Consider the following 23101-nt stretch of genomic DNA (forward strand, 5'->3'; position numbering starts at 1 on the left):
TCTTATTATAAAACCGGCAACACGTAGGGGTGGGGCATCACGTAACTGTCGTCATGTGCTAAATTTCTAAAGTTGTTTATTTGTGCAAGAAGTATTTTCAAGGCCGTTTAACTTTTCTTTTTTTTTAATACTGAAGGAAACAATTTTTGTTTTTGTTTTTTTATTATGTCGTGAAATAGGTCAAAAGTGTACGTATGTATTGTCATACTCTATATACATAGGCGCACGAAATCCCATTTTTGTAGGGGAGTGGAGGGTTGGGAGGTGGTGGTGGTAGTGTGGAGTGTGTGTGTGTGTGTGTGTGTGTGTGTGTGTGTGTGTGTATTGAAGCAGGCTGATTTTTGTCCGAATTAAACGAAAATGCCCGAATCTAGATAACAATTTTTTTTCATATTAGCATTACTGCAAAACAGCTTTTTATGGTTGCAAACGAATCACTACGCACTTTTACATGGATTACAACTAATATTGTGAGTAGAATGCTGGAAACACATGGTAAAAAGGTCTTAAGTTAGCACATTTTGTCCGAATGTCTTTATCCTTTTTGCCCGAATTGGAGGATTTGCTCCTAGCAAACTCCCCCCCCCCCCCCCCCCCCGCCTCGTCTCGTACGCTTATGTCAATATAAATAAAGATAAAAATATTACCTGTGCCCACACTAGAGGCCGTGACCCACTCAATAGAGATTGTGTCACTACCCTATCCAGATATCGTTACTACGGGCCTGATGGGTACACCCTACACCATTCCAGTTAACCCACGACTGTGTTTAGGCGAACTAGGAATAAGAAGTTTCTACGAGGGCTTAGATTTAAAGGGACCGTCCTGAGATGTAAGATGTTTCCGACTAACACAATTTAGAATTACATACTAAATGTAGTTTCATGTTTAGAATATCAGTGCTTGTATAGTTAATGTGTTTCTGATCGTCCTAATATTTGTAAACGTAGCGCTGGATGCTTGGTCTTTCTGTCTGTCTGTCTGTCTGTCTCTCTCTCTCTCTCTCTCTCTCTCTCTCTCTCTCTCTCTCTCTCTCTCTCTCTCTCTCTCTCTCTCTCTCTCTCGGTCTCTCAGTAGTAAAGTGCTTACTCGATTTAGGATCTATCCTCATCGGTGGGCCCATTGGGCTATTTCTCGTTCCAGCCAGTTCACCACGACTGGTATATCAATGGCCCATCCATTCATTCATTCGTTTCTTGAACCAACTCGCCTAGAAACCTACACAAAAAATGATTCAACCAAAAAGACACATGCAGACAAGGTGGAATAAAATCAACATTGACGTCACAGGTCACAGGTCACCCATCACAATATCCCCCCGGGGGGGGGGGGGGGTAATACTGTGGTTATTAGTATTTATTATATCCACCTATAACCCTCCCTCCGACCCGGGTTATTGTTTACGAGTACCTGCACTGGCGTAGCCAAAGGGTGGGGAGGGGGCTCGAGGACCATGCCCCCCCCCCCAAGCACACTTCTTTTATTTCTCCACTATCTTTTATATTTACCTGTCGTCCTGTACAACTCAAAGAGAATATGATTAGTCGCCCCCCCCCCCCAATATAAAAGTTAAAGTTTGTCACAGGCCACTAACCTATAAAATGGCCTAACAAAGTATTACCTGGAAAAATATATATTGGATCTGTCCCTAAATGTACTCTATTCAACTATCTATGTAACCACCATATTCCACTTATTAAGAATATTTTGTACAAATAATTGAATTATGGCAATGATCCATAATTAAAAAACTAAAATCGTGGAGAGGGTTGACATGGATTTCACTCCATCATGGTTCAGTTAAGGTGATGCAAAAGATAGATTTGGTTTCTAAAAATTAATGTAATTTTCATTCATTATAAATTTTTAGAGAAATAAAGTCCTTAAATCCGTGACAGTATGCCTTTAATGACACCACTGGAGCACATTGATCTATTAATCATCGGCTATTGGATGTCAAACATTTGGTAATTCTGAAGAAACCCACTACATGTTGTTTTTCAATTACAGTTAGTAGCAAAGGCACAGACAGGATAGCACATACCACGGTTTTTGATATAACAGTCGTGGTGCACTGGCTGGAACGATGCTACACCAGTAGGTACCTGTGCTTGAGAGTGGGATAGACCAGCTATGGATAGGGCCTATTTATTCAGGGCTTCCAGATTATGGTAGTCCCACTCCCATGGTTAGTGATATTCAATGTTGGGCTAGTAAATAACTAGTACAGGGCTTCCAGATTATGGTAGTCCCACTCCCATGGTTAGTGATATTCAATGTTGGGCTAGTAAATAACTAGTACAGGGCTTCCAGATTATGGTAGTCCCACTCCCATGGTTAGTGTAAATAACTATACAAGGGCTTCCACTTTATGTAGTATTCAATGTTGGGCTAGTAAATAACTAGTACAGGGCTTCCAGATTATGGTAGTCCCACTCCCATGGTTAGTGATATTCAATGTTGGGCTAGTAAATAACTAGTACAGGGCTTCCAGATTATGGTAGTCCCACTCCCATGGTTAGTGATATTCAATGTTGGGCTAGTAAATAACTACTCAATAAAGCTCAATAACTCTGAGACATATGGCATCTAAACAAATTAATCACAAATACATGTATTACGAACGGAGGCGGGATTTAGCGCAGTCGGTTGAGCGCTCGCCTGAGGTGCTTGCGTCGCAGGATCAAACCACCTCAGTGGATATATTCAACTGATTGTGGTTTTCTGGTTCCATCCAGTGCACCAAAACTGGTCAAGGGCTTGTCTGTGGAGAAAGTGCTTATAAAAGATCCCTCGCTGCTGATGGAAAAAAAAATGTAGCGAGTTTCCAATAGCTGATGATTAATCAATCTAATTAAAATTAGCTCCACTATTACATGTGGATCTAACAGCAGCCAGTTGGAGCTCATGTCCTACCAATCAAAACCTTACTTGCAGAATCATGCCAGTGATTTAAAAATAAATTGAAAACATTCCGAATTATCCTGAGGGTATACGACATGTATTGTGTGAATTACGAATGCCTTAAAACATGTTTTATTTTATAAAATAAATAATTTGTAATGTAAAACTGAAGACTGATTTAGTAGTTGTTTTTTTTTTTTTAATAAATAAATAATTTGTAATGTAAAATTGAAGACTGATAACCCATCCCGTACGTATTGGTATGGTTCGCTGTACTGCGGCCACTAAAATAGACTCGCTTGATATTTTTAGAATTCGTATGCTCCCAAATAACGTTATAAAAGGCGAAGTGTGATTGGTCAATATTTAAATTATTATTTACAGATGAAATGTTACTTGGACATTGGAGTCTACGCAGTGTTGTTAGCAATCTGATTAAAATTAGTTCTACTGGTATAAATAAGGCATTCGTAATTCACATAAAACATGTCGTATACCCTCAGGATAATTCGGAATGTTTTCAAATTATTTTCAAATCACTGGCATGATTCTGCAAGTAAGGTTTTGATTGGTGGACATGAGCTCCAACTGGCTGCTGTTAGATCCACATGTAATAGTGGAGCTAATTGTAATTAGATTGATGATTAATTAATGAATATTCTCTAATGGAAAGGAGGAAGAAGAAAGGAAGGAAGGAAGGATTGTTTAACGTGCACATTCATAGCAAGCTGTTCTAGCGCACGCCTATCTTGGGGTGGGGGGGGGGGGGGGTGGGGGGGACGTAGCCCAGTGGTACAGCGTTCGCTCGATGCGCGGTCGGTGTAGTATCGATCCCCGTCGGTGGGCCCCATTGGGCTATTTCTCGTTCCAGCCAGTGCACCACGACTGGTATATCAAAGGCCGTGGTATGTACTACCCTGTCTGTGGGATGGTGCATATAAAAGATCCCTTGCTGCTAATCGGAAAGAGTAGCCCATGAAGTGGCGACAGCGGGTTTCCTCTCAATATCTGTGTGGTCCTTAACCATAGGCTATGTCTAACGTCATATAACCGTAAATAAAATGTGTTGAGTGCGTCGTTTCTTTTTCCTTCTTTGCCGATCTTGGGCACAGGCACCGACCTCAACCGGTGGTTGTGGTGGTGGTGGCGGGGGGTTGGGGGGGTGGGTGTAGGAGGGAGGACCGTCTGCGCTAGCCGGTGCAAGGGAGCACCAGCAGCCCGACCGTGCTCGGTAGCAGGCGGAGGTGATCAGGTGCTGTGGAATTTGGAATGTCCCGTAGGATTGAGCCAAAGAGAAAGGGTGCGCATTTTAATGAAGGAGTTTGGGCGCAATTTGGAACAGTCGATCTAATAGGAAAGATCTAATGGAAAGAAGGAAGAAAATGTTTTATTCAACGACGCACTCAACACGTTTTATTTACGGTTATACGGCGTCAGGTGCGCTGCTCTAATGGTGTCGTTAACCAAAACAAACTTTAACTTGTATTACAGAGCCCCTTCCTTATTTCTGCCGTCACTAAATCGTCCTGAAACATCAGTCACGGAAATAAAGAATAATATTTACTCAGGTAAAAACCCACTAGATGTCGTTTACGTCATTTGATCAATGATTGGTCAGTTAGTGGGACAGACAACGGTGTTACCGATAGGACGGTGTGTAATACTTGACTAAACTGTTTTGGGCAGCGTAACGCTATCTGGAGCAAGCGTGCGCTAAGTGAATGAAAAAGGTTTTGTGAATGAATCAGAAGCCGGAAAAAGACATTCCCTCCCCCGCACGAGACGAACCGATGATAGCGGGTCGCCGTTATGCCTCGCCGTTTCGTTACCGTTACCAAACATGTTTACATCGCTGTTCGCGAAACACTCTCGTGGTTTGTGCTCCCTTAAAACATGGTCAGAACCTGCTCACCTGTCAAAACCTCAAACGAAACTGTGAGTACCGGTACAAATATAAATAATATGATACTTTAAATATGTTTTGTTTAGTCGAGATAAACTTTCGAAAACAGATCTGTTCAGTAGATAATAATAAATGTCCTGTTGTGTGTGTTGATTGGTGGGAGTGGTGATGTTTTGTTTTTAATTTTCATATACATATATATTTATATATATATATATATGAAATGATGTAAGATACAATAATATTATACAATGTATATGTAATAATATGATATGATATATGACACTTTTGTTTGCTGTAGACTATATTAGAATTTTTACCACTGCTTGTTTTTTGCCGTGGACTTCTTCTTAATTGTACCAGCCTCGGTGACGTCGCGGCAGGCCATCGGTCTACAGGCTGGTAGGTACTGGGTTCGGATCCCAGTCGAGGCATGGGATTTTTAATCCAGATACCGACTCCAAACCCTGAGTGAGTGCTCCGCAAGGCTCAATGGGTAGGTGTAAACCACTTGCACCGACCAGTGATCCATAACGGGTTCAACAAAGGCCATGGTTTGTGCTATCCTGTCTGTGGGAAGCGCAAATAAAAGATCCCTTGCTGCTAATCGGAAGAGTAGCCCATGTAGTGGCGACAGCGGGTTTCCTCTCAAAAATCTGTGTGGTCCTTAACCATATGTCTGACGCCATATAACCGTAAATAAAATGTGTTAAGTGCGTCGTTAAATAAAACATTTCTTTCTTTCTTTTCTTTTTCTTAATTGCAGGGGTTGTATATATATATATATTTATATATATGATATAAAATGATGATATATGATATATAAATATATATATATATATATATATATATATATATACACACATGTGTTATTTCATATCTTTTCATATATATGATATCATATATGATGCATATGCTATGATGTATATGATTTGGTATATATGATATGATACAATACGATAGATACGATACGATGCGATATATATATGTTATGATTTCATATATGATACGACGATATTTGCATTTTTTTCTGAACAAATTAACCAGCTTAATTCAACAGTCAAAACCTGGGTGGCCCTTTTTTGCACACAGTTATTGTGACAGTAATAGAAAACGCGCGTTTTTATTTAACCACTTTAATTACTTAGTGTTTATTCAAGCTGGTGTTTTAAGCCTACAAACGAGCACGCCACTTGCCCCATCACGAAATTAAATACCTCATGATATGCTCATCTCGCCTCTCTACAAATAAAAATCCCACAACGCTTTAGAAATGCACGTATCAATTTCGAATGTTTTTCACACCTAATCAGAAAAAAGGTGCCGCACTTGTCTGGGTTTTTTTAATTATTTTTTATTTTTTTATTTTATTTTGCGGGCGTGTTGGCGTGAAAAGTTCTTATGTTACGTATATAGCATAATTCTGCAACCTCGCCTCACCAAATTAAAACGTATTTAATTTAATTTCATTTCAAGTTATTTTCATACTTATATCCAATTAAGGTTCAAGCACGCTGTCCTAGCCACACACCTCGGCTATCTGGGCTGTCTGTCCAGAACAGAGGGTTAGTTGATAGTGAGAAAGAAGTAGGTGTTACGATCTTACACCTACCCACTGAGTCGTTAAAACTCGCTCTGGATGGGGGGGGGGGGGGGGAGGGGGGGGGGGGGGGGGGGGGGGGGGGGGGGGGGGTGGGGTGGTTGGGGGGGGGGGGGGGGGGGGGGGGGGGGGGGGGGGGTGTGCTCAGTCGGATGAGTACTCGCTTGAGGTGCTTGCGTCGCACGATCGAACCACCTCGGTGGATCCATTCAGCTGATTGTTTTTTTTTCTCTCGTTCCAACCAGTGTACCACAACAGGACAAAGGCCGTGGTATGTGCTTTCCTGTCTGTGTGAAAGTGCATATAAAACATCCCTTGCTTCATTAGGACAAAAAGTAGCGGTTTTCCGCTGATGACTACGAGTCAGAATTACCAAATGTTTTACATCCAATAGCCGATGATTAATTAATCAATGTGCTCCAGTGGTGTCGTTAAACAAAACAAACTTCTTCTTTGTTCTGGGTGGGAGCCGGTACCGGGCTGCGAACCCAGTACCTACCAGCCTTATTCATATTTTATTAAAGCTAAAGTTTTAATCGTTTTGATTAACGACACCACTAGAGCACATTGATTTATCAATCATCGGCTATTGTATGTCAACCATTTGGTAGGTCTAAGATATACCAGTAAACTTAGAGAGGAAACCCGCTACATGTTGTCATTAGTAGCAAGGGATATTTTATATGCACCACCCCACGGACAGGATGACACCATATTTTATTAATGCAAAATATAATTTCATCCTTATTAAACTTGAGTGTAATTCTACCAACGGTTATCGTCAGGAGGGAGGAGGGAGGGAGGGAGAGGGAGAGAGAGAGAGAGAGAGAGAGAGAGAGAGAGATGAGAGAGAGAGAGAGAGAGAGAGAGAGAGAGAGAGAGAAAGAGAGCTAGAGAGAGAGAAGAGAGAGGAGAGAGCGAGAGAGAGAGAGAGAAGAAGAGAGAGTGTGAGAGAGAGGATAAACGTTGATAACTACTCTTCAACGACTCACCCGTTCCTCTCTCTTGTTCCCTCCTCGTCATGAGATTGTCATAAATGATAGAAGAATACCGAAGGCTTAGAAAAATGACTTGTTTTGAGGAGCTATTTGACTCCAATGCTTCATATAAACCCGACGGGTAAATATCTTTTAGGAGATTTTAGAGGTTTGTGAAGATATCTCAAATTTGTGATGTCCTGTTTTTTCTCGCTGTAGACACAAAGAGGAAATGAAAGGATGTTTGTTATCCTCAGCACATTTTTAAACTTGGGGGGTTTTGGGTTTCGACATTTGGTGTCTAGTCATTATGGTTACATCGACAGTCGCTCAATATATGTAGAGAGGAAAACCATTTGTATGCAATATGCATATTCCATAAACACATAAAACCCACACGTACAACACCCTCGAGAGAGAGAGATAGCAGCGAGAGAAAAAGAGAGAGATAGAGAGGAGAGAGAGATAGAGAGAGGAGAGAGAGAGAGAGATGAGAGAGAGAGAGAGGGTTTTGAGAGAAGAGCTCTCGATAGGACTAGAATAGATAAAGAGTAGAGGATGAAGAGGAGAGAGAGAGAGTAAAAAGAAGAATACCGAAAGGTTTTAGGAAAATTACTTGTTGAGATCTACTTGACCCAATGGCGTTCATAATAAACCAGACGGGAATAATTTTATGATGTGAGCTTTTTTTTATCAATTTGTGAATGTCGCGGGTTCTCAACTGTAGACAAACTAAAAGAAAGGAAATGAAGGAATGTTTTATCTCAGGCACATTTTAAAAATTACGACGATTAGGAAGAAGAGAAGGGGGTGTCTACGATTTGGTGTCTTATATGGGTTTATGTCGACACTTGTCAAGATATGTAGAGAGGAACCAGTTGTCTCCCTATATAGATTATCGGTCTACTCTAGCGAATAACAGAGGGGGATCTTTTAATACTGCATAATATCCCTAAACAAACAAGATTTTCCAAACAGGACTGATGAGAGAAAGCGGAGAGAGAAGAGAGATAGACGAGAGAGAAGAGAGAGAGAGAGAGATAGAGAGAGAGAGAGAGAGAGAAGTGAGGGAAAGGGGTAGAGAGAGAGGAGAGAGAGAGAAGAGACGAGAGAAGGAGAGAGAAAGAGAGGAGAGAGAGAGAGAGAGAAATTTGTGTTTGTTTGTGTGCGCTTCGCCGTGGCGTGCAGGGATGGATATCTACAAAAGTGGGAGCGTGATAAGACCTAGAGAGAGAGAGAAGCGAGAGAGAGAGAGAGAGACGAGAGAGAGAGAGAGAGTAGAGAGCGAGAAGACGAATGAAACCAAAGCTACATGAGAATATTATTTTAAAAATATTAACCGACTGAAAACAATATGACAATAAACACAAGAAGACATAAAATGGTTTTTTTAAAAGGTGGGTAATATTCGCACCTTAATATTCGTAGTTTGTGCACTCGGCCTGTCCTGTCTGTGTGTCCTTAATAAAACATTTCCCTTGTGTTTCTATTGGCGGCGTGTGTGTGTGTGTGGGTGTGTGATGTGTGGTGTGTCTTGGTGTGTGTGTGTGTGTGTGTGTGTGTGTTGATGGATGGGGGGGGGGGGCACAACCACTGTGGCATGAGTCATATAATTTTGGGGTAACATGAAAATATAAAAAAAAGGGTGAGAGAGGAGAGGAGAGAGAGAGAGAAGAGAAGAGAGAGAGAGAGAGAGAGGGAGAGAGAGTCAGAGAGAGAGGATATAGATAGATGATTGGGGTGGTCTACAAGCCGTTGTTTTCTTCCATGTGTCTAAATCCTAAGCGCGTGGACCCTTATTAACCGTAAACGAAATATTGATTACAGGCGTCCCTAACGTGCCCTGACAGTAGCAAGGATATTGCATCTCTGCGTCTCTTTGCATTACCTGTGCATTTAATAAATGCAGTTTTATCTCTATTACCAACAAAAAGAGAAGCAACCTACGTGCGCACCACCGTCACCGGTTTTCTCCTTCGTTACGCTTCAACGCATTTTTTCACCTTCGACAATGTGTCTGTAGTCCGTATTTATATGAAACTTTCAACAAATTTACATATTAACAAAACATTTTATTATTATATGTTTATTTTAGTATTTATTTTTAAAGGCATACTGTCACAGACCACTGACCTATTAAATGGCCAAACAAAGTATTACCTAAACAAATATAAATTTGATTTTTCCCTAAATGTACTTTATTCAAACATCTATGTAACCACCATACTCCACTTACTAATGATATTTTGTAAAAAATAATTGAATTATGGCAACGGTCCATAATTCAAAAGCTAATATCGCCAAGAGGTTTGACATGGATTTTACTCCATCATGGTTCAGTTATGGTGATGTGATAGCTAGATTTGGTTTCCAAACATTAATGTAATTATCATTTATTATCAGTTTTTAGAGAAATGAGGTCCTTAAATCTGTGACAGTATGCCTTTAAAGTTTATTTTATAAATACGCAACTGGAGTTTATAGCTTTGAATGAACACCCATGCAGGGCCGTACCCTCCGGGGGGGGGGGGGGGGGGGGGGGGCAGGGGGGTAGAGAATCTTGTCCTTTTTTTTTATATATATATATCTCCAGTAATAGCATAGTTTTTTGTAAACACTCCACCCTTTACTGCCGCCGTGGGGAGGGGGGTAATTAAAAAAAATATATAGTTTTTTCGTACGTACGGAATTATTTGAAATTATCCAGTTTGGGTTTCTTACAAATATTAAGACGACCAGAAACACATTGAATATACAGACAATGATATTCTAAACAAGAAAACATATTTAATATGTAAGTTTAATCGTAGGAATATTTTATTAGTCGGAAACATCTTACAATGCAGCAAACTCAGGAATGTCCCTTTAAGGCTAATATAGATTGGATGCGGTGTGTGCGTGCGTGCGTGCGGTCCGACTGTTGCGTCTGATGCGACCTGCGGCTTGCGTTTTGGGAATATACACCATATACGATAATTTCATTGCGGCTGAGTTACCAAATATTTGACACCCAATAGCCGATGATTAATTAATCAATGTGCTACAAAAAACTTTAACTTTTCAAGGCATATTTAGGCATAAGTTACCCCTGGGTTAGTTTAATATTTTACTTTTTAATTATTTTTGCACTAATACAAAATGAACTTTACATTTGTTTATGAATGGAAGGAAAATGTTTTATTTAACGACACACTCAACACATTTTATTTACGGTTATATGGCGTCAAGCATATGGTTAAGAACCACACAGATATTAAGAGAAGAAATCCGCTGTCGCCACTTCATGGGCTACTCTTTTCGATTAGCAACAAGGGATCTTTTATATACACCATCCCACAGACAGGATAGTACATACTACGGCCTTTGTTACACCAGTCGTGGAGCACTGGCTGAAACGAGAAATAGCCCAATGGGGCCACCGACGGGGATCGATCCTAAACCGACCGCGTATCAAGCGAGCGCTTTACCACTGGGCTACGTCCTGCCCCATTGTTGCACGAATACAAAATAAACTTTACATTTGTTTATGAATGGATGAATAGCTTTCGTTGTTCTAAATCAAGTTTAAACATATAGTGTTTTCAATTATTATTTGTATTGAATAATCAGTCATTGAAATTTTGAAAATTTATTTTAACCACTGGTTAAACTCACAAACGTTTGAACAATTGACCCCTGATCTTTAAATTAATTCATTCGTGTTATCCTTCCTTCCTTCCTCCTTTCTTTCTTTCTTTCTTTCTTTCTTCTTTGAATGACACCTTGTGCTTGTAGTAGCAGGCCCATAGGAACCATATCTGGAGGGGGTGTGTTATGGGTGGGTGGTGTGTGTGTCGGAGGGGGAGGGGGGAGGGTAATAGATTAGGACAGAAAAACATGTTCGTCCTCAATGTAGGCCTACGGGCCTGAGTAGATATCTCTCTCTCATTCAAAATAGAAAAGTTCTGTATGTCTGAAACTTGGAAAGCATTAAAACAACGAAGAGCCCAACACAAACACACTAACCTGCGAACAGACAAACAAACAAACAAACAAAGAAAAAACAAGCAAGAAGGTACACAAACAAAAGAATACAAGCAAACGGGCCGACGATAAATAAACCGAAGTACTCCGAGAGTCGTACTGTTAAAGGGACATTCCTGAGTTTGCTGCAATTTTTAAGATGTTATCGACTAACAGAGACTTTTTAACGACTGTAATTCCACATCAAATATATTTTTCTGCATAAAATATTACTGGCTGTGTATTAAACGTGTTTCTGATCGTTCTAATATTTGTACTAGGTTAAATTTCATTTTATTGCCTAAAATATTATTTTTCGTACGTACGAAATTATTTGAAGACAAAATCCAGTTTGGGCTTCTAGGAGAAAAAAAAGAAGGTGTGATGACTGGCCTCGAGCTCGGTGATGTCGTGGCCAAACCATCGAACACAAGGCTGGTAGGTACTGGGTTCGCAGCCCGGTATCGGCTCCCACCCAGAGCGAGTTTTAACAACTCAGTGGGTAGGTGTAAGACCACTACACCCTCTTCTCTCTCACTAATCACTAACAACTAACCAACTATCCTGGACAGACATGGCATGGCTCCCATGGCTTTACCCATCCCCAGGCTACGTCATTGATCGCAGCTAATATATAGTGGATATTTTTATGTTGTTGTTTTTTGTCAAATATGATTTATATCTCATCTCGTGAAGTTTGCAATCATATCTCACAAGTCGTGCTTGCGCGACGTGTGTTATATGATTGCAAACTTCACGAGATGAGATATAAATCATATTTGACCCAAAAAAACCATGATTATTATTTTTTATTTTTTATAACTTAAGGCAATTTACCTTTATTTTAAAATGCCAGCAGCAAAGTAGTTCCGGATTTCTTACGTTGAAGATAACACTTTCTACAGTCACGATAACACATTTTAGAGTGAAATAGTGAAATTTTCACTCTAAAATGTATCATCGTCACTGAATGACTTGATAACACTTTTATTTCATTGATATTTTAAGATATTTCACTAAATGTTATATAATAAATATATATTTTTTTAAATAATTTTCAGAAATTCCGATCAACCAGCGATGATCTCTCTCCGTCAACGATCAACGTCAACTTCTTTGACGACAACAACCGAACGTCACCGGCGGGGCTCCGAAGCAGCAGCTTCACGTACGAGAAATCCAACGGAGCGCTCAACGAAGATCCGGAATTCCCTGCCGCTAGGGTTCCGGGAAAAGCCGAACCGATCGTTGCCGAACCAAGCGGCTTTTGGAAAAAGCTGAGGACTCGGGAAGCGATATTAATTATTCTTGGTTGTGTTCTTCTTATTGGATTAGCTGTTGGGACAGCATGTGCTATCATTTTTACTCAAACAGGTAAAGAAAAAAAAAGTTTGTCTTTTCCTTTTGCCCCCCCACACCAAACCGAGAGGACCCCTCCCCCCCAAAAAACCCCCCAAAAAACAAAAACAAACCCACCCTCCAATCCCCCAACTAAATCACTCTCTTTTGATTTTTTTTAAAATTAATTTTTTTAATATTCTAGACTATACTTTTACAGTACAATAATAAATGGTAGGCCCTATGGGTGTGGGACATTTCTAGCGTGCTTCCATCAGAAATATGTGCCTTTCGTGGGCACAACATTTAACTTCGCCACGAAGTTCTTTCCAAGGCAGGCTCTGTCCAAGGCAGGTAATAATAAAAGGGGTGGGGGTGGGGGTGGGGAATATATTGTGGCGAGCAAAGCTTATTGGGTCGGGTCGAGACATACTTCGCACACAAAAAATGTATTGGGGAGGGAGCTCGAGCAGTGTATGTGTGTGGCGGGGTAAGCTTTCGAAACACACCCATGCCCACACGCCTGCTACCACCCCAAAAAGGGAGAAACACACAAACATACACAACAACAACAACAGAAACTACAAAAAAAGCAACCCTCCCACCGACATCCATTGAATTGATGTATTAATTAGCAACTGCGCAGGGGCTTATGTTAAATGGACATTCCTGAGTTTGCTGCAATTGTTAAGATGTTATCGACTAACAAAGACTTTTTAACGATTGTAATTACATATCAAATATATTTGTCTGCATAAAATATTAGCTGTATTTTAAATGTGTTTCTGATCGTTCTGATATTTGTACTAGGTTAAATTTCAGTTTATTTCTTAAAATATTGTTTTTCGCACGTATGAAATTATTTGTAGACAAAATCCAGTTTGGGTTTCTTGCAAATATTAAGACGACCAGAAACACATTGAATATACAAACACTGATATTCTAAACAAGAAAATATATTTAATATGTAAGTTTAATCGTAGAAATATTTTATTAGTCGGAAACATCTTACAATGCAGCAAAGTCAGGAGTGTCCCTTTAAAAACAACAACATTCCTTTCCTTTCCTTTCGTTTTCCTCTGCGTCACACTGCACAATTCAGCAGCATGTTTTTCTCATGTGAAACTATTATGCATGTCTTGTTCAATGTCAGGCCCGAGCAGTCGTTGTCAAAAGCCATTAATTACGTTGGCATGATCGAGTGGTTTACATTTTACTTCTGACGGAGGAAAGTTCGAATCTAGCTCAGTCGGTAGAGCGCTAGTCTGCGACGCTTGTGTTGTAACATCGAATCACCCCAGGGGACTTATTATGTGATTTGGGGGGGGGGGGGGGGGGGGGGTAGCCCAGTGGTAAAGCGCTCGCTTGATGCACGGTCGGTCTCGGATCGATCTCCGTCAGTGGGCCCATTGGGCTATTTCCCGCTCCATCCAGTGCACCACGACTGGTATATCAAAGTCTGTGGTATGTACTGTCCTGTCTGTGGGATGGTGCATATAAAATACCCCTTGCTACTAATGGAAAGGTGTAGCGGGTTCTCTGACAGTATGTCAAAATTACCAAAGGTTTGACATCCAATAGCTGATGATTAATAAATCAGTGTGTCCTAGTGATGTCGTAAAACAAAACAAACATTTACTTCTGACGTCACCTAGAGAGTGCCCCTTTAACGATAAGCATACACCTGTCGATTGACGCAGACTCGACGGTCGACGTGACCTAAGTATGAAGGTTGTACTATACCAAATAAAATCCCATAGGCGACCATGTTAAAGTTTGTGTTTAAAACCACTATATGCAATATATCAACCAAACTATGACCCATAAATATCAGTTCTACAACCCCTACCTCAAAGTATTAACTGAAAAAATGGTACCTTTCACGGCTCATTTTCGGTATTACCAGATTTCTTTTACAACACCCCTTGTTTCGCACAAAATTTGAGTACTTTTTTTTTTTTACATGTTTCAAGCACAAGGCTACTTGACACAGTGGTACTAGATTAAATAAAATTGCATATATTTTTTGCCCAGAAGAAACTAATTTTGTTTACAACCAAGACAATCACATTTATCACCAATCACAGGACGTGCGGTGTTAACTTCTCTATCAAAAGTACCGTGCACCTCCAACTTTGACCCAGCCGGAAGTTATTTGGTTTAATACTACCTGAAAACGTGCGCCAGGGACAAGTTTAGCCAGCCGTTTGGCTACAGATCAGCCCCATGTCCAACAAACGTTTCGTTAACGTCCACGAACTATTTGATTGGTTCCCAACGTGGCCATTTGGTTTACCGTCAAGCGCATAAACCAGTCTAGCGGACGTTTTCCCGCTCGGTCTAGCTGAACGCAGCCCTGTGATCTTCCCATTTGGTTGACCGAAATCCGGAAATAAACATGTATATCAGCGCAAGTAGTCCGCTGTTTGACTGTGATTATTTCATGGCAGACAGTTTTGAAGTGCCATCTGTTAGACTGCAGTTGACAGGGGAGAGCATGCATTTTGAAAACTTGTATAACTTGTTAACATTAAAGGCACATACCTTTCTTTCAACCCGTAAAAAATGGACACCAAGTTTAATTAATTTACAAACATGTAACTCATTTGGATAAAGTTACAATAGAGTGAAAGAAGAGTCTGTGACGTTAAAACAGGAAATATCCTTAAAAATGGGGTGGGTGTGTGTAGTTGTCTATGGGGTGGGTGTGTGTAGTTGTCTCCGCCCCGCTCCCCTGTCTCGTACGCTTATGATCATGTTGCCTGACATTTGCTACAGCTAAGAGACTGATTATTACAGTACATATTAAACCGAATGAACACTTCAGGAACCAGTCAAAATAGTTTGCAAACGTTTTGCGGAAAACGGTTGGCTGAACGTAGGCCAGCACACACATACACACACGTGCACACCACCAGTGGCGTATGCAGGAGGGTGGGTGCTCGCGAACTATAGTATTTGACTGGTAACATCGTGTTCTATCAATTTAACGTTAGGCGCAACGGTATTATCGGCGTGAGGCAGGATATGCTCATCTTTCGCGTACACCTGATATCACCACTGTTATGACAGTGATTCATGAGTGCATGCCATTACAGCTGTACTTATTCTAATGAGCTTTGTCCGGTGCTAGTTTTGATTTAGTAAACTAGTCTTTGAGTGACAGTCCTCTTTTTGGTAGTGCAAGAGGGATGAAATCTCCAGTAGGCCTAAAGGATCTTCTTGGGAATGGCTGTCCTCCTATAGACAAAATGTTTAGTTTGTTTAACGACACCACTAGAGCACATTGACTTATTAATAATCGGTTATTGGATGTCAAACATTTGATAATTTTGACAAGGGATTAGTAACAAGGGATCTTTTATATGCACCATCCCAGAGACAGGGTGGCACATACCACGGCCTTTGATATACCAGTTGTGGTGTATTGGCTGTAACAAGAAATAGCCCAATGCTAATATGGGATACGCGTCATAATGTATTATTTTTTTGTGTGTTTTGTGTGTTTTGTTTAACGACACCACTGGAGCACATTAATTGATTAATCATCGACTATTGGATGTCAGACATTTTGTAATTCTCAGTCATCAGAGGAAACCCGCTACATTTTCCTAATGCAGCAAGAGATCTTTTATATGCACTTTCCCCACAAACAGGATAACACATATCACGGCTTTTGTCCAGTTGTGGTGCACTGGTTGGAACGAGAAAAAACCCCAATCAGCTGAATGCATCCACCGAGGTGTTTCGATCCTGCGACGCAAGCACCTCAAGTCATAATGTATTATTTACATGTTACCTTACTTTTCCAGATTCATCATCATCACCAACAGAGGCAACATCCAGTATACCTCCGTCCACATCATCATCATCATCTGCGTCATCATCAAGTATATCAACATCATCACCATCACGTGAGTATTTAAACCTTAGCAAGTGTTTGGGGCAGGATGTAGCCCTGTGGTAAAGCGCTTGCTTGATGCGCGGTCGGTGTGGGATCGATCCCCGTCTGTGGGTCCATTGGGCTATTTCTCGTTCCAGCCAGTGCACCACGACTGGTATATCAAAAGTCGTGGTATGTGATATCCTGTCTGTGGGATGGTGCATATAAAATATCCTTTGCTGTTAATCGAAAAGAGTAACCCACGAAGTGGCGACGGCAGGTTTCCTTTTTCAATATCTATGTGATCATAGCCGTAAATAAAATGTGTTGAGTGCGTCGTTAAATTAAACATTTTCTTCCTTACTTCCATTGCCATGTACTGTAGGTACGTATTTTTATGTATGCTAATTCTAATTCGCCAAAAGTCTAATGAAAAACAGTGTGTTGTTTATAGATCTACTATTAGTTTAAGTATACTCTATTTTTGGTTACACATCTGCTTGTACAAGGCCATGCCTTTTTTTCAGACCTTTAAAACTTCGCCAGATTGCTAAATAGTTTTGTGTATGCCTACCTATATATGTATGTGTATGTTTATGTGTGTGTGTGTGTGTGTGTGTGTGTGTGTGTGTGTGTGTGTGTGTGTGTGTGTGTGTGTCTGAATTCGCGTTGCATGTCCACAATTTTCGCGTTCAATTCGGCTCAGTGGATTCGAATTCGCACCCATAATTATATAGGTGGTCTCACGCTGGTTTGGAAGCGACTTCATCCAGTAATATGTAAAAGGGGAAAAAGGGCACATAGGACCAACTGGTGAAAAAGGCAACCAATGAAAATTTACCGACCCCCCCCCCCCCCCCCGGCGGATCTGGGGGGTTGGCAGGGGCCCGCCCCCACCCCTAAATTTTGCGATTGTTATATTTTTATTGTATTTTTTCCCTCATTTTTTTTTACGTTGGAGAATCTGAGGAAGAACGAATAAAAAAGTCTGGCCTTGTCATTGGTCCCCCCCCCCCCCCCCGAAATGGATTTTCGGGATCCGCCACTGCCCCCCCCAAAAAACAAAAAAGAAGAAAAGAAAAAGAAAGAAAGAAAAACAAAACAAAATAATAATATTAAACAATTAAAAAAATACACAGCCCCACCCTCCCCCCCAAAAAGAAGGAAAAAAAGAGCCAAAAAAGAAAGAAAGAAAGGCACTGAATATATTTGGGGTGGGGGAGAAAACTATATTAAAAAGAAAAGACTCAAATTACATTATTTTATTACTTTCTCTAAAATCCCATTTCATTAGTAAATCGGACAATAACGACCGTGCTGAGCTTGCCATACTCCATCACGTGACATCCGACGTCTGCTAAAACCATTTTGCTTATTGATACCACTACGCCCAGATTCCTCCGCGTGCACTAGTCACAGACTAAATATCGAAAGGTTACAAAAACCGACACTCGTGTTAAAACAGGCGATCTGGCGTATGAGAAGCGTAATTTCAATAATTGTCATGTTTCATTATCCAAAGGATGTGATTCATTAAGTGATTAATATAGTAAGGGTCGTACCTTGCCTAAAATAAGAGGGGTGAAGGTAAAAAAAACAACAACAAAAAGACCAACAAAACAAAAAAACAACATTAATCGGGTCCACCATAGACTACCCCACTACATACTATTTGTCCCTCCATTAGATAATGTGTCCCCCACACCTCACCAACTATACAGGTATCCTTCATATGGGCCTGCATTGACATGCCACAAGCATAACTTAAACAAATCAATTATAGTCCGTCCCATTCTAGTTTTTTTTTTAATTTTAATTTTTAATTTTTGTTTAAAAAAAATTTGTAGATAAAATTAAAAAACAACAACTATTTTTGTGTGCAATTTTGAAAACAATGAGGTCAGAAATGAATAGCGTAGTAACTTCCATAGTATGGGGGGGGGGAGGGGTTCACTGTGAGAAGAACTATACATATAAGTATGGAATAAATGAAAATGAAATTCAATGCTTTTCTTTTGCAGCCTATTTAATTTATAATGGCGATTTAAACCTGACCAGGTTGTGGAAAGGCTCACTGCAGGAGCTGAACTCCAATTTTTCAAAGGACGTAAGTAACTGCAAAAAATTACGTAATGCGCTAAATATAGTAACAGACGTAAAGTTAGTATACGCATGCCTAAACGGAAATAGGAGGGAAAACAAACGTGTTTATCTACATGTAAACAGTGGCAAATAAATCGTATTAATTGGTAATTGCGTCACTGTTTTTGTGAATTATGCTACATCAGTTTTAACAGAGGGCTACCAACATGATAAATATAGAGCACTGTAATGCCTAGCGTGTCGTCACTACCGGTGTATTTCCAACAAGCGCTATCTACGTCTGCGACTTAGCAGTTATACCGGCCATTCCTTTTGGGAACTGCTCTGTAGTACGAAGGTTCAGTAGTCCGGGGTTAGGTCTATAAACCTTCGGACTGCTGAACCTAGGGTTAGGGTTAGGGTTGAACCTTCGGACCATTGAACCTTCGGACTATAGAGCTGTAACCATTCGTTTACATGTGTTTGACAATCTATTTGACGCAGAAAAATTACGACATTACAGAAGCAGGAACATTTCAATGACAAAATAAAATGAAATATGTGTAACTTAGCCTAATTCCGACTATATTTGTTTTACTGTTAATTAGTAACATGAACTGTGGTTTAGTCGTAGATTTATGTTTACGTTCAAAACTAGGCCTACGATGTTTTGTGAAATTGGGCCCTGATTTCCACCCCATAACGTTATTGTCAGGCAAATATTCCGACAAGTTTGTGCAACTTTGGACATAGCCCAGTGGTAAAGCGCTCGCTAGATGCGCGGTCAGTGTAGGATCGATCCCTATTGGTGGGCCCATTAGACTATTTCTCGTTTCAGCCAGTGCACCACGACTGGTATATCAAAGGCTGTGGTATGTGCTATCCTGTCTGTGGGATGATACATATAAAAGATTCCCTGCTACTAATGGAAAAATGTAGCGGGTTTCCTCTATAAGACTATGCCCCTGCGTGTGCTGTAACTTCACCATGGTGCAGGGGTGTAACATTCTCTGAGAATGGCCAATACAGCACAAAATTGAAATTTTGAGTAAAAGTCAGTATCTATCTGTTATATTTGTATTTTTGCACAGTTCTTTACACTGTTTCTATTTAAATCTTGAATTTTTATATTGATGTTAATCATCACTTTATGTTTAGCATTTACCATAGTTTGACACCCAATAGCCGATGTATTTTTGCTGGGGTGTCGTTAAACATTCATTCATTCATTCATTCATTCTATAAGACTATATGTCAAAATTCACAAATGTTTTGACATCTAATAGCTATTTTGATTGATATATCAATGTGCTCTAGTGGTGTTATTAAACAAAACAAACTTTACCTTTTTATCTGTTGTGTTTTTCCTTTCTTTTAGATGCGAAATATTGTATATAATACATCATTAGAAAAATCATATTCCTCATCCAAAGTTACTGACTACAAGTAAGTATGTTTGTAAAATTCTTTACCTTTAGCCTTCTCACTTAAAATATTCTGAGGCTATGCAAATTATCCATGTTATTATTATGCAAATGAGTTAACAACTGGAACTACTTTCGTTTTAACAGCCTTCCAATACCAAACTTATTTTGTTTAATAGTACTTTATATAACCCTTATTTACAATTATGTAGATTATATTATGAAGAATATATAGATGCGTCGTCCTTCAAGGTACCCTGTTGACCTCTTTTTTTTCTTTTTTTTACAGTGGGCCTAGTAAATGAAAATGAAAAGCAAAGTACTATTATTAATCTTGTTTTATGTTTGTATATATATTGAAAATATCTTGTTACCGTCTTAAAGGGACAGAACCTAGTTTTTAGTTTCACTATTAGGGTGTATACCACCAAATCAAATCTCATAGACGACAATAGTAACATATGTGGCTAAAAGTCCTATCTACAGAGTATCAATCAACATAAACACCACAGATATAGATACTACCACCCCTCACCCTTAAAGTGAATAAGAAAAAATTAGAGGTCAAGCTGCTCATTTCAGAGATAACGGGTAGCGTTTTTTTTTTACAGGTACCCCATACATGTTTCAAGCTACTTAACACAGTGGTACTAGATGAAATAAAATTGCATACATTTTTTTTTTTTTTACAACCAACACACTCACATTTATCACCAATCATAAGATATGTGGTGTTAACTTCTCTATCAAAAGTTCGGTCCACCTCAAACTCTGACCCAGCCGGAAGTTATTTGGTTTAGTACTACCAACAGTCCGATCACTGGCAAATGCAAGAAGGATAACATCAAGATAAGAGCTGTTCATGTGTCTAATACTACAACATGCATTTTCATACTCACGTGTGTCTAAGAAGTAACGGTTAAATGGAGTCCAGTTTTAGTCTATTTTTAAGGGTATTTCACCGTTTCAACATCACAGACTGTTTCTGTAATGTTACATGTTTTTCAGATTAACAAAACTTAGTGTCTGTTTTTATGGGTTGAAACTAGGGTCTGTGACTTTAAGCTATCGGCTTTATACTTCCTTATAGCACCTTATTGTGTTACAGAAGATACGGGGGCAGGGTGTAGCTCAGTGGTACAGCACTCGCCTGGTGCTTGATCGATCTAGGATCGATTCCCATTGGTATAACAAAGGCCGTGGTTTGTACTATCCTGTTTATGAAATGGTGCATATAAAAAAATCCCTTGCTAGCCCATGAAGTGGCGACAGCAGGTTTCCTCTCTCAATATATGTGTGGTCCTTAACCATATGTCTGACGCCATATAACCTTAAATAAAATGTGTTGAATGTGTCGTTTAACAACTGGTTTAACAAAGGCCATGGTACATGTATGTACTATCCTGTCTGTGGGATGGTGCATATAAAAGATCCCTTGCTGCCAATCGAAAAGAGTAGCCCATGAAGTGGCGACAGCTGGTTTCCTCTCTCAATATCTGTGTGGTCCTTAACCATATGTCGGACGCCATATAACCATAAATAAAATGTGTTAAATAAAACATTTCCTTCTTTCCTTTTATAGAAGATGCTCTACTTTACAACACCTGTTTATTTGTTTGTTTGTTTGTTTGTTTTCCCCAGGTATGACAAGATGTACGTAGCGTTTTCCCTGTCTTTCACGTCTAAGCTGTTAGAAATCCCGCTAACCACCACGAGATCAATGGCATTAAACGCTGCATATGCTATCATCATCGAAAACCTCTTCAGAGAGCAGGTGGCCAGGGGAAAGTCCTCGCTTCCCATACAGCCAGAAACCATCCACATCTTTGGTGAGTGTGCACAACAGAAATGGTGTTTTACATAACTGGAATTTATAGTTTATGCAGGAGCAGAATGAATGTTTAACGAATACTCGGCATTAAAAATACACCAGGTGGCCCTCCAATATGAAATCCTGGCTTGGCCAGTGTAATGTTCTATATGTCCTATGTGGGTTATAAATGGCCATGGTATGTGCTGTCCTGTTTGTGGCAACCTGCATATAAAAGATCCCTTGTTGCTAATGGAAAAAATCTACCTTGTAGAATTACCAAATGTTTGACATCCAATTTGTGATGGTTAATTAATCCATGTGCAGGCATGGATTTAAAGAGGGGAGGGGTGTCAAGGGGGTCCTGACTCCCCTCCCTTGCTCAGGACAACATTTCTTTTTCACTTAGTGTAATGAATAAATTGGCACTCTTAAATATTTTTCATTAAATTAGTTACATATGAACCCCCCCTGCAAAAAATTGTGGATCCGCACCTGATGTGCTCTAGTCGGGTCATTAAACTAAATAAATGTTAATCATTTTGTACTGTAACAACATTGGTCTTGTAGGTTAATTATTTCCAAACAACACAACAAATGACACACATGTTTACAGCTACAATGTTTCTTGTAGGCGCTTAAATGCAGGAATATTTAGTATTGTACTTAAGGAGAAAAATGTCAACAAATTTAGATTCTGTCAATCCGACTTCATTGTTCTGATATGTTGACGGGACGTAGGCCAGTGGTAAAGTGCTCGCTCGATGCGCGGTAGGTCTGGGATCGATCCACGTCGGTGGGACCATTGGGCTATTTCTCATTCCAGCCAGTGCTCCACAACTGATGTAACAAAGGCCATGGTTTGTACTATCCTGTCTGTGGAATGGTGCATATAAAAAAATCCCTTGCTAGCCCATGAAGTGGCGACAGCAGGTTTCCTCTCTCAATATATGTGTGGTCCTTAACCATATGTCTGACACCATATAACCTTAAATAAAATGAGTTGAGTGTGTTGTTAAATAAAACATTTCCTTTCTTCAGTTAATTTGTGAACTATTGAGGTCTGTATGAATAAAAAATTAAAGGTGCACTTTCTATAGTCCTCTTAAGTATCAGTCTTGTACTGAACTACTCTATAACCGGATACCTCTTACGACTGGACATTTTTTACTTAGTTC

General features: G+C 39.9%; 1 protein-coding gene across 1 annotated transcript in view; it reads left to right on the top strand.

Moving 5' to 3' along the window:
• Window positions 1-23101, top strand: part of LOC121376891 — a 109143-nt gene that overhangs the window by 26190 nt on the left and 59852 nt on the right. The window contains exons 2-6 of the mRNA XM_041504674.1: window positions 12448-12760; window positions 16537-16638; window positions 18629-18714; window positions 20068-20135; window positions 21755-21942. Coding sequence (XP_041360608.1) covers window positions 12448-12760; window positions 16537-16638; window positions 18629-18714; window positions 20068-20135; window positions 21755-21942 — 757 coding nt within the window. The remainder of the gene's footprint in view (window positions 1-12447; window positions 12761-16536; window positions 16639-18628; window positions 18715-20067; window positions 20136-21754; window positions 21943-23101) is intronic.

Source organism: Gigantopelta aegis, chromosome 7 (genome assembly GCF_016097555.1).
Source record: "Gigantopelta aegis isolate Gae_Host chromosome 7, Gae_host_genome, whole genome shotgun sequence".
Classification (NCBI taxonomy): domain Eukaryota; kingdom Metazoa; phylum Mollusca; class Gastropoda; order Neomphalida; family Peltospiridae; genus Gigantopelta; species Gigantopelta aegis.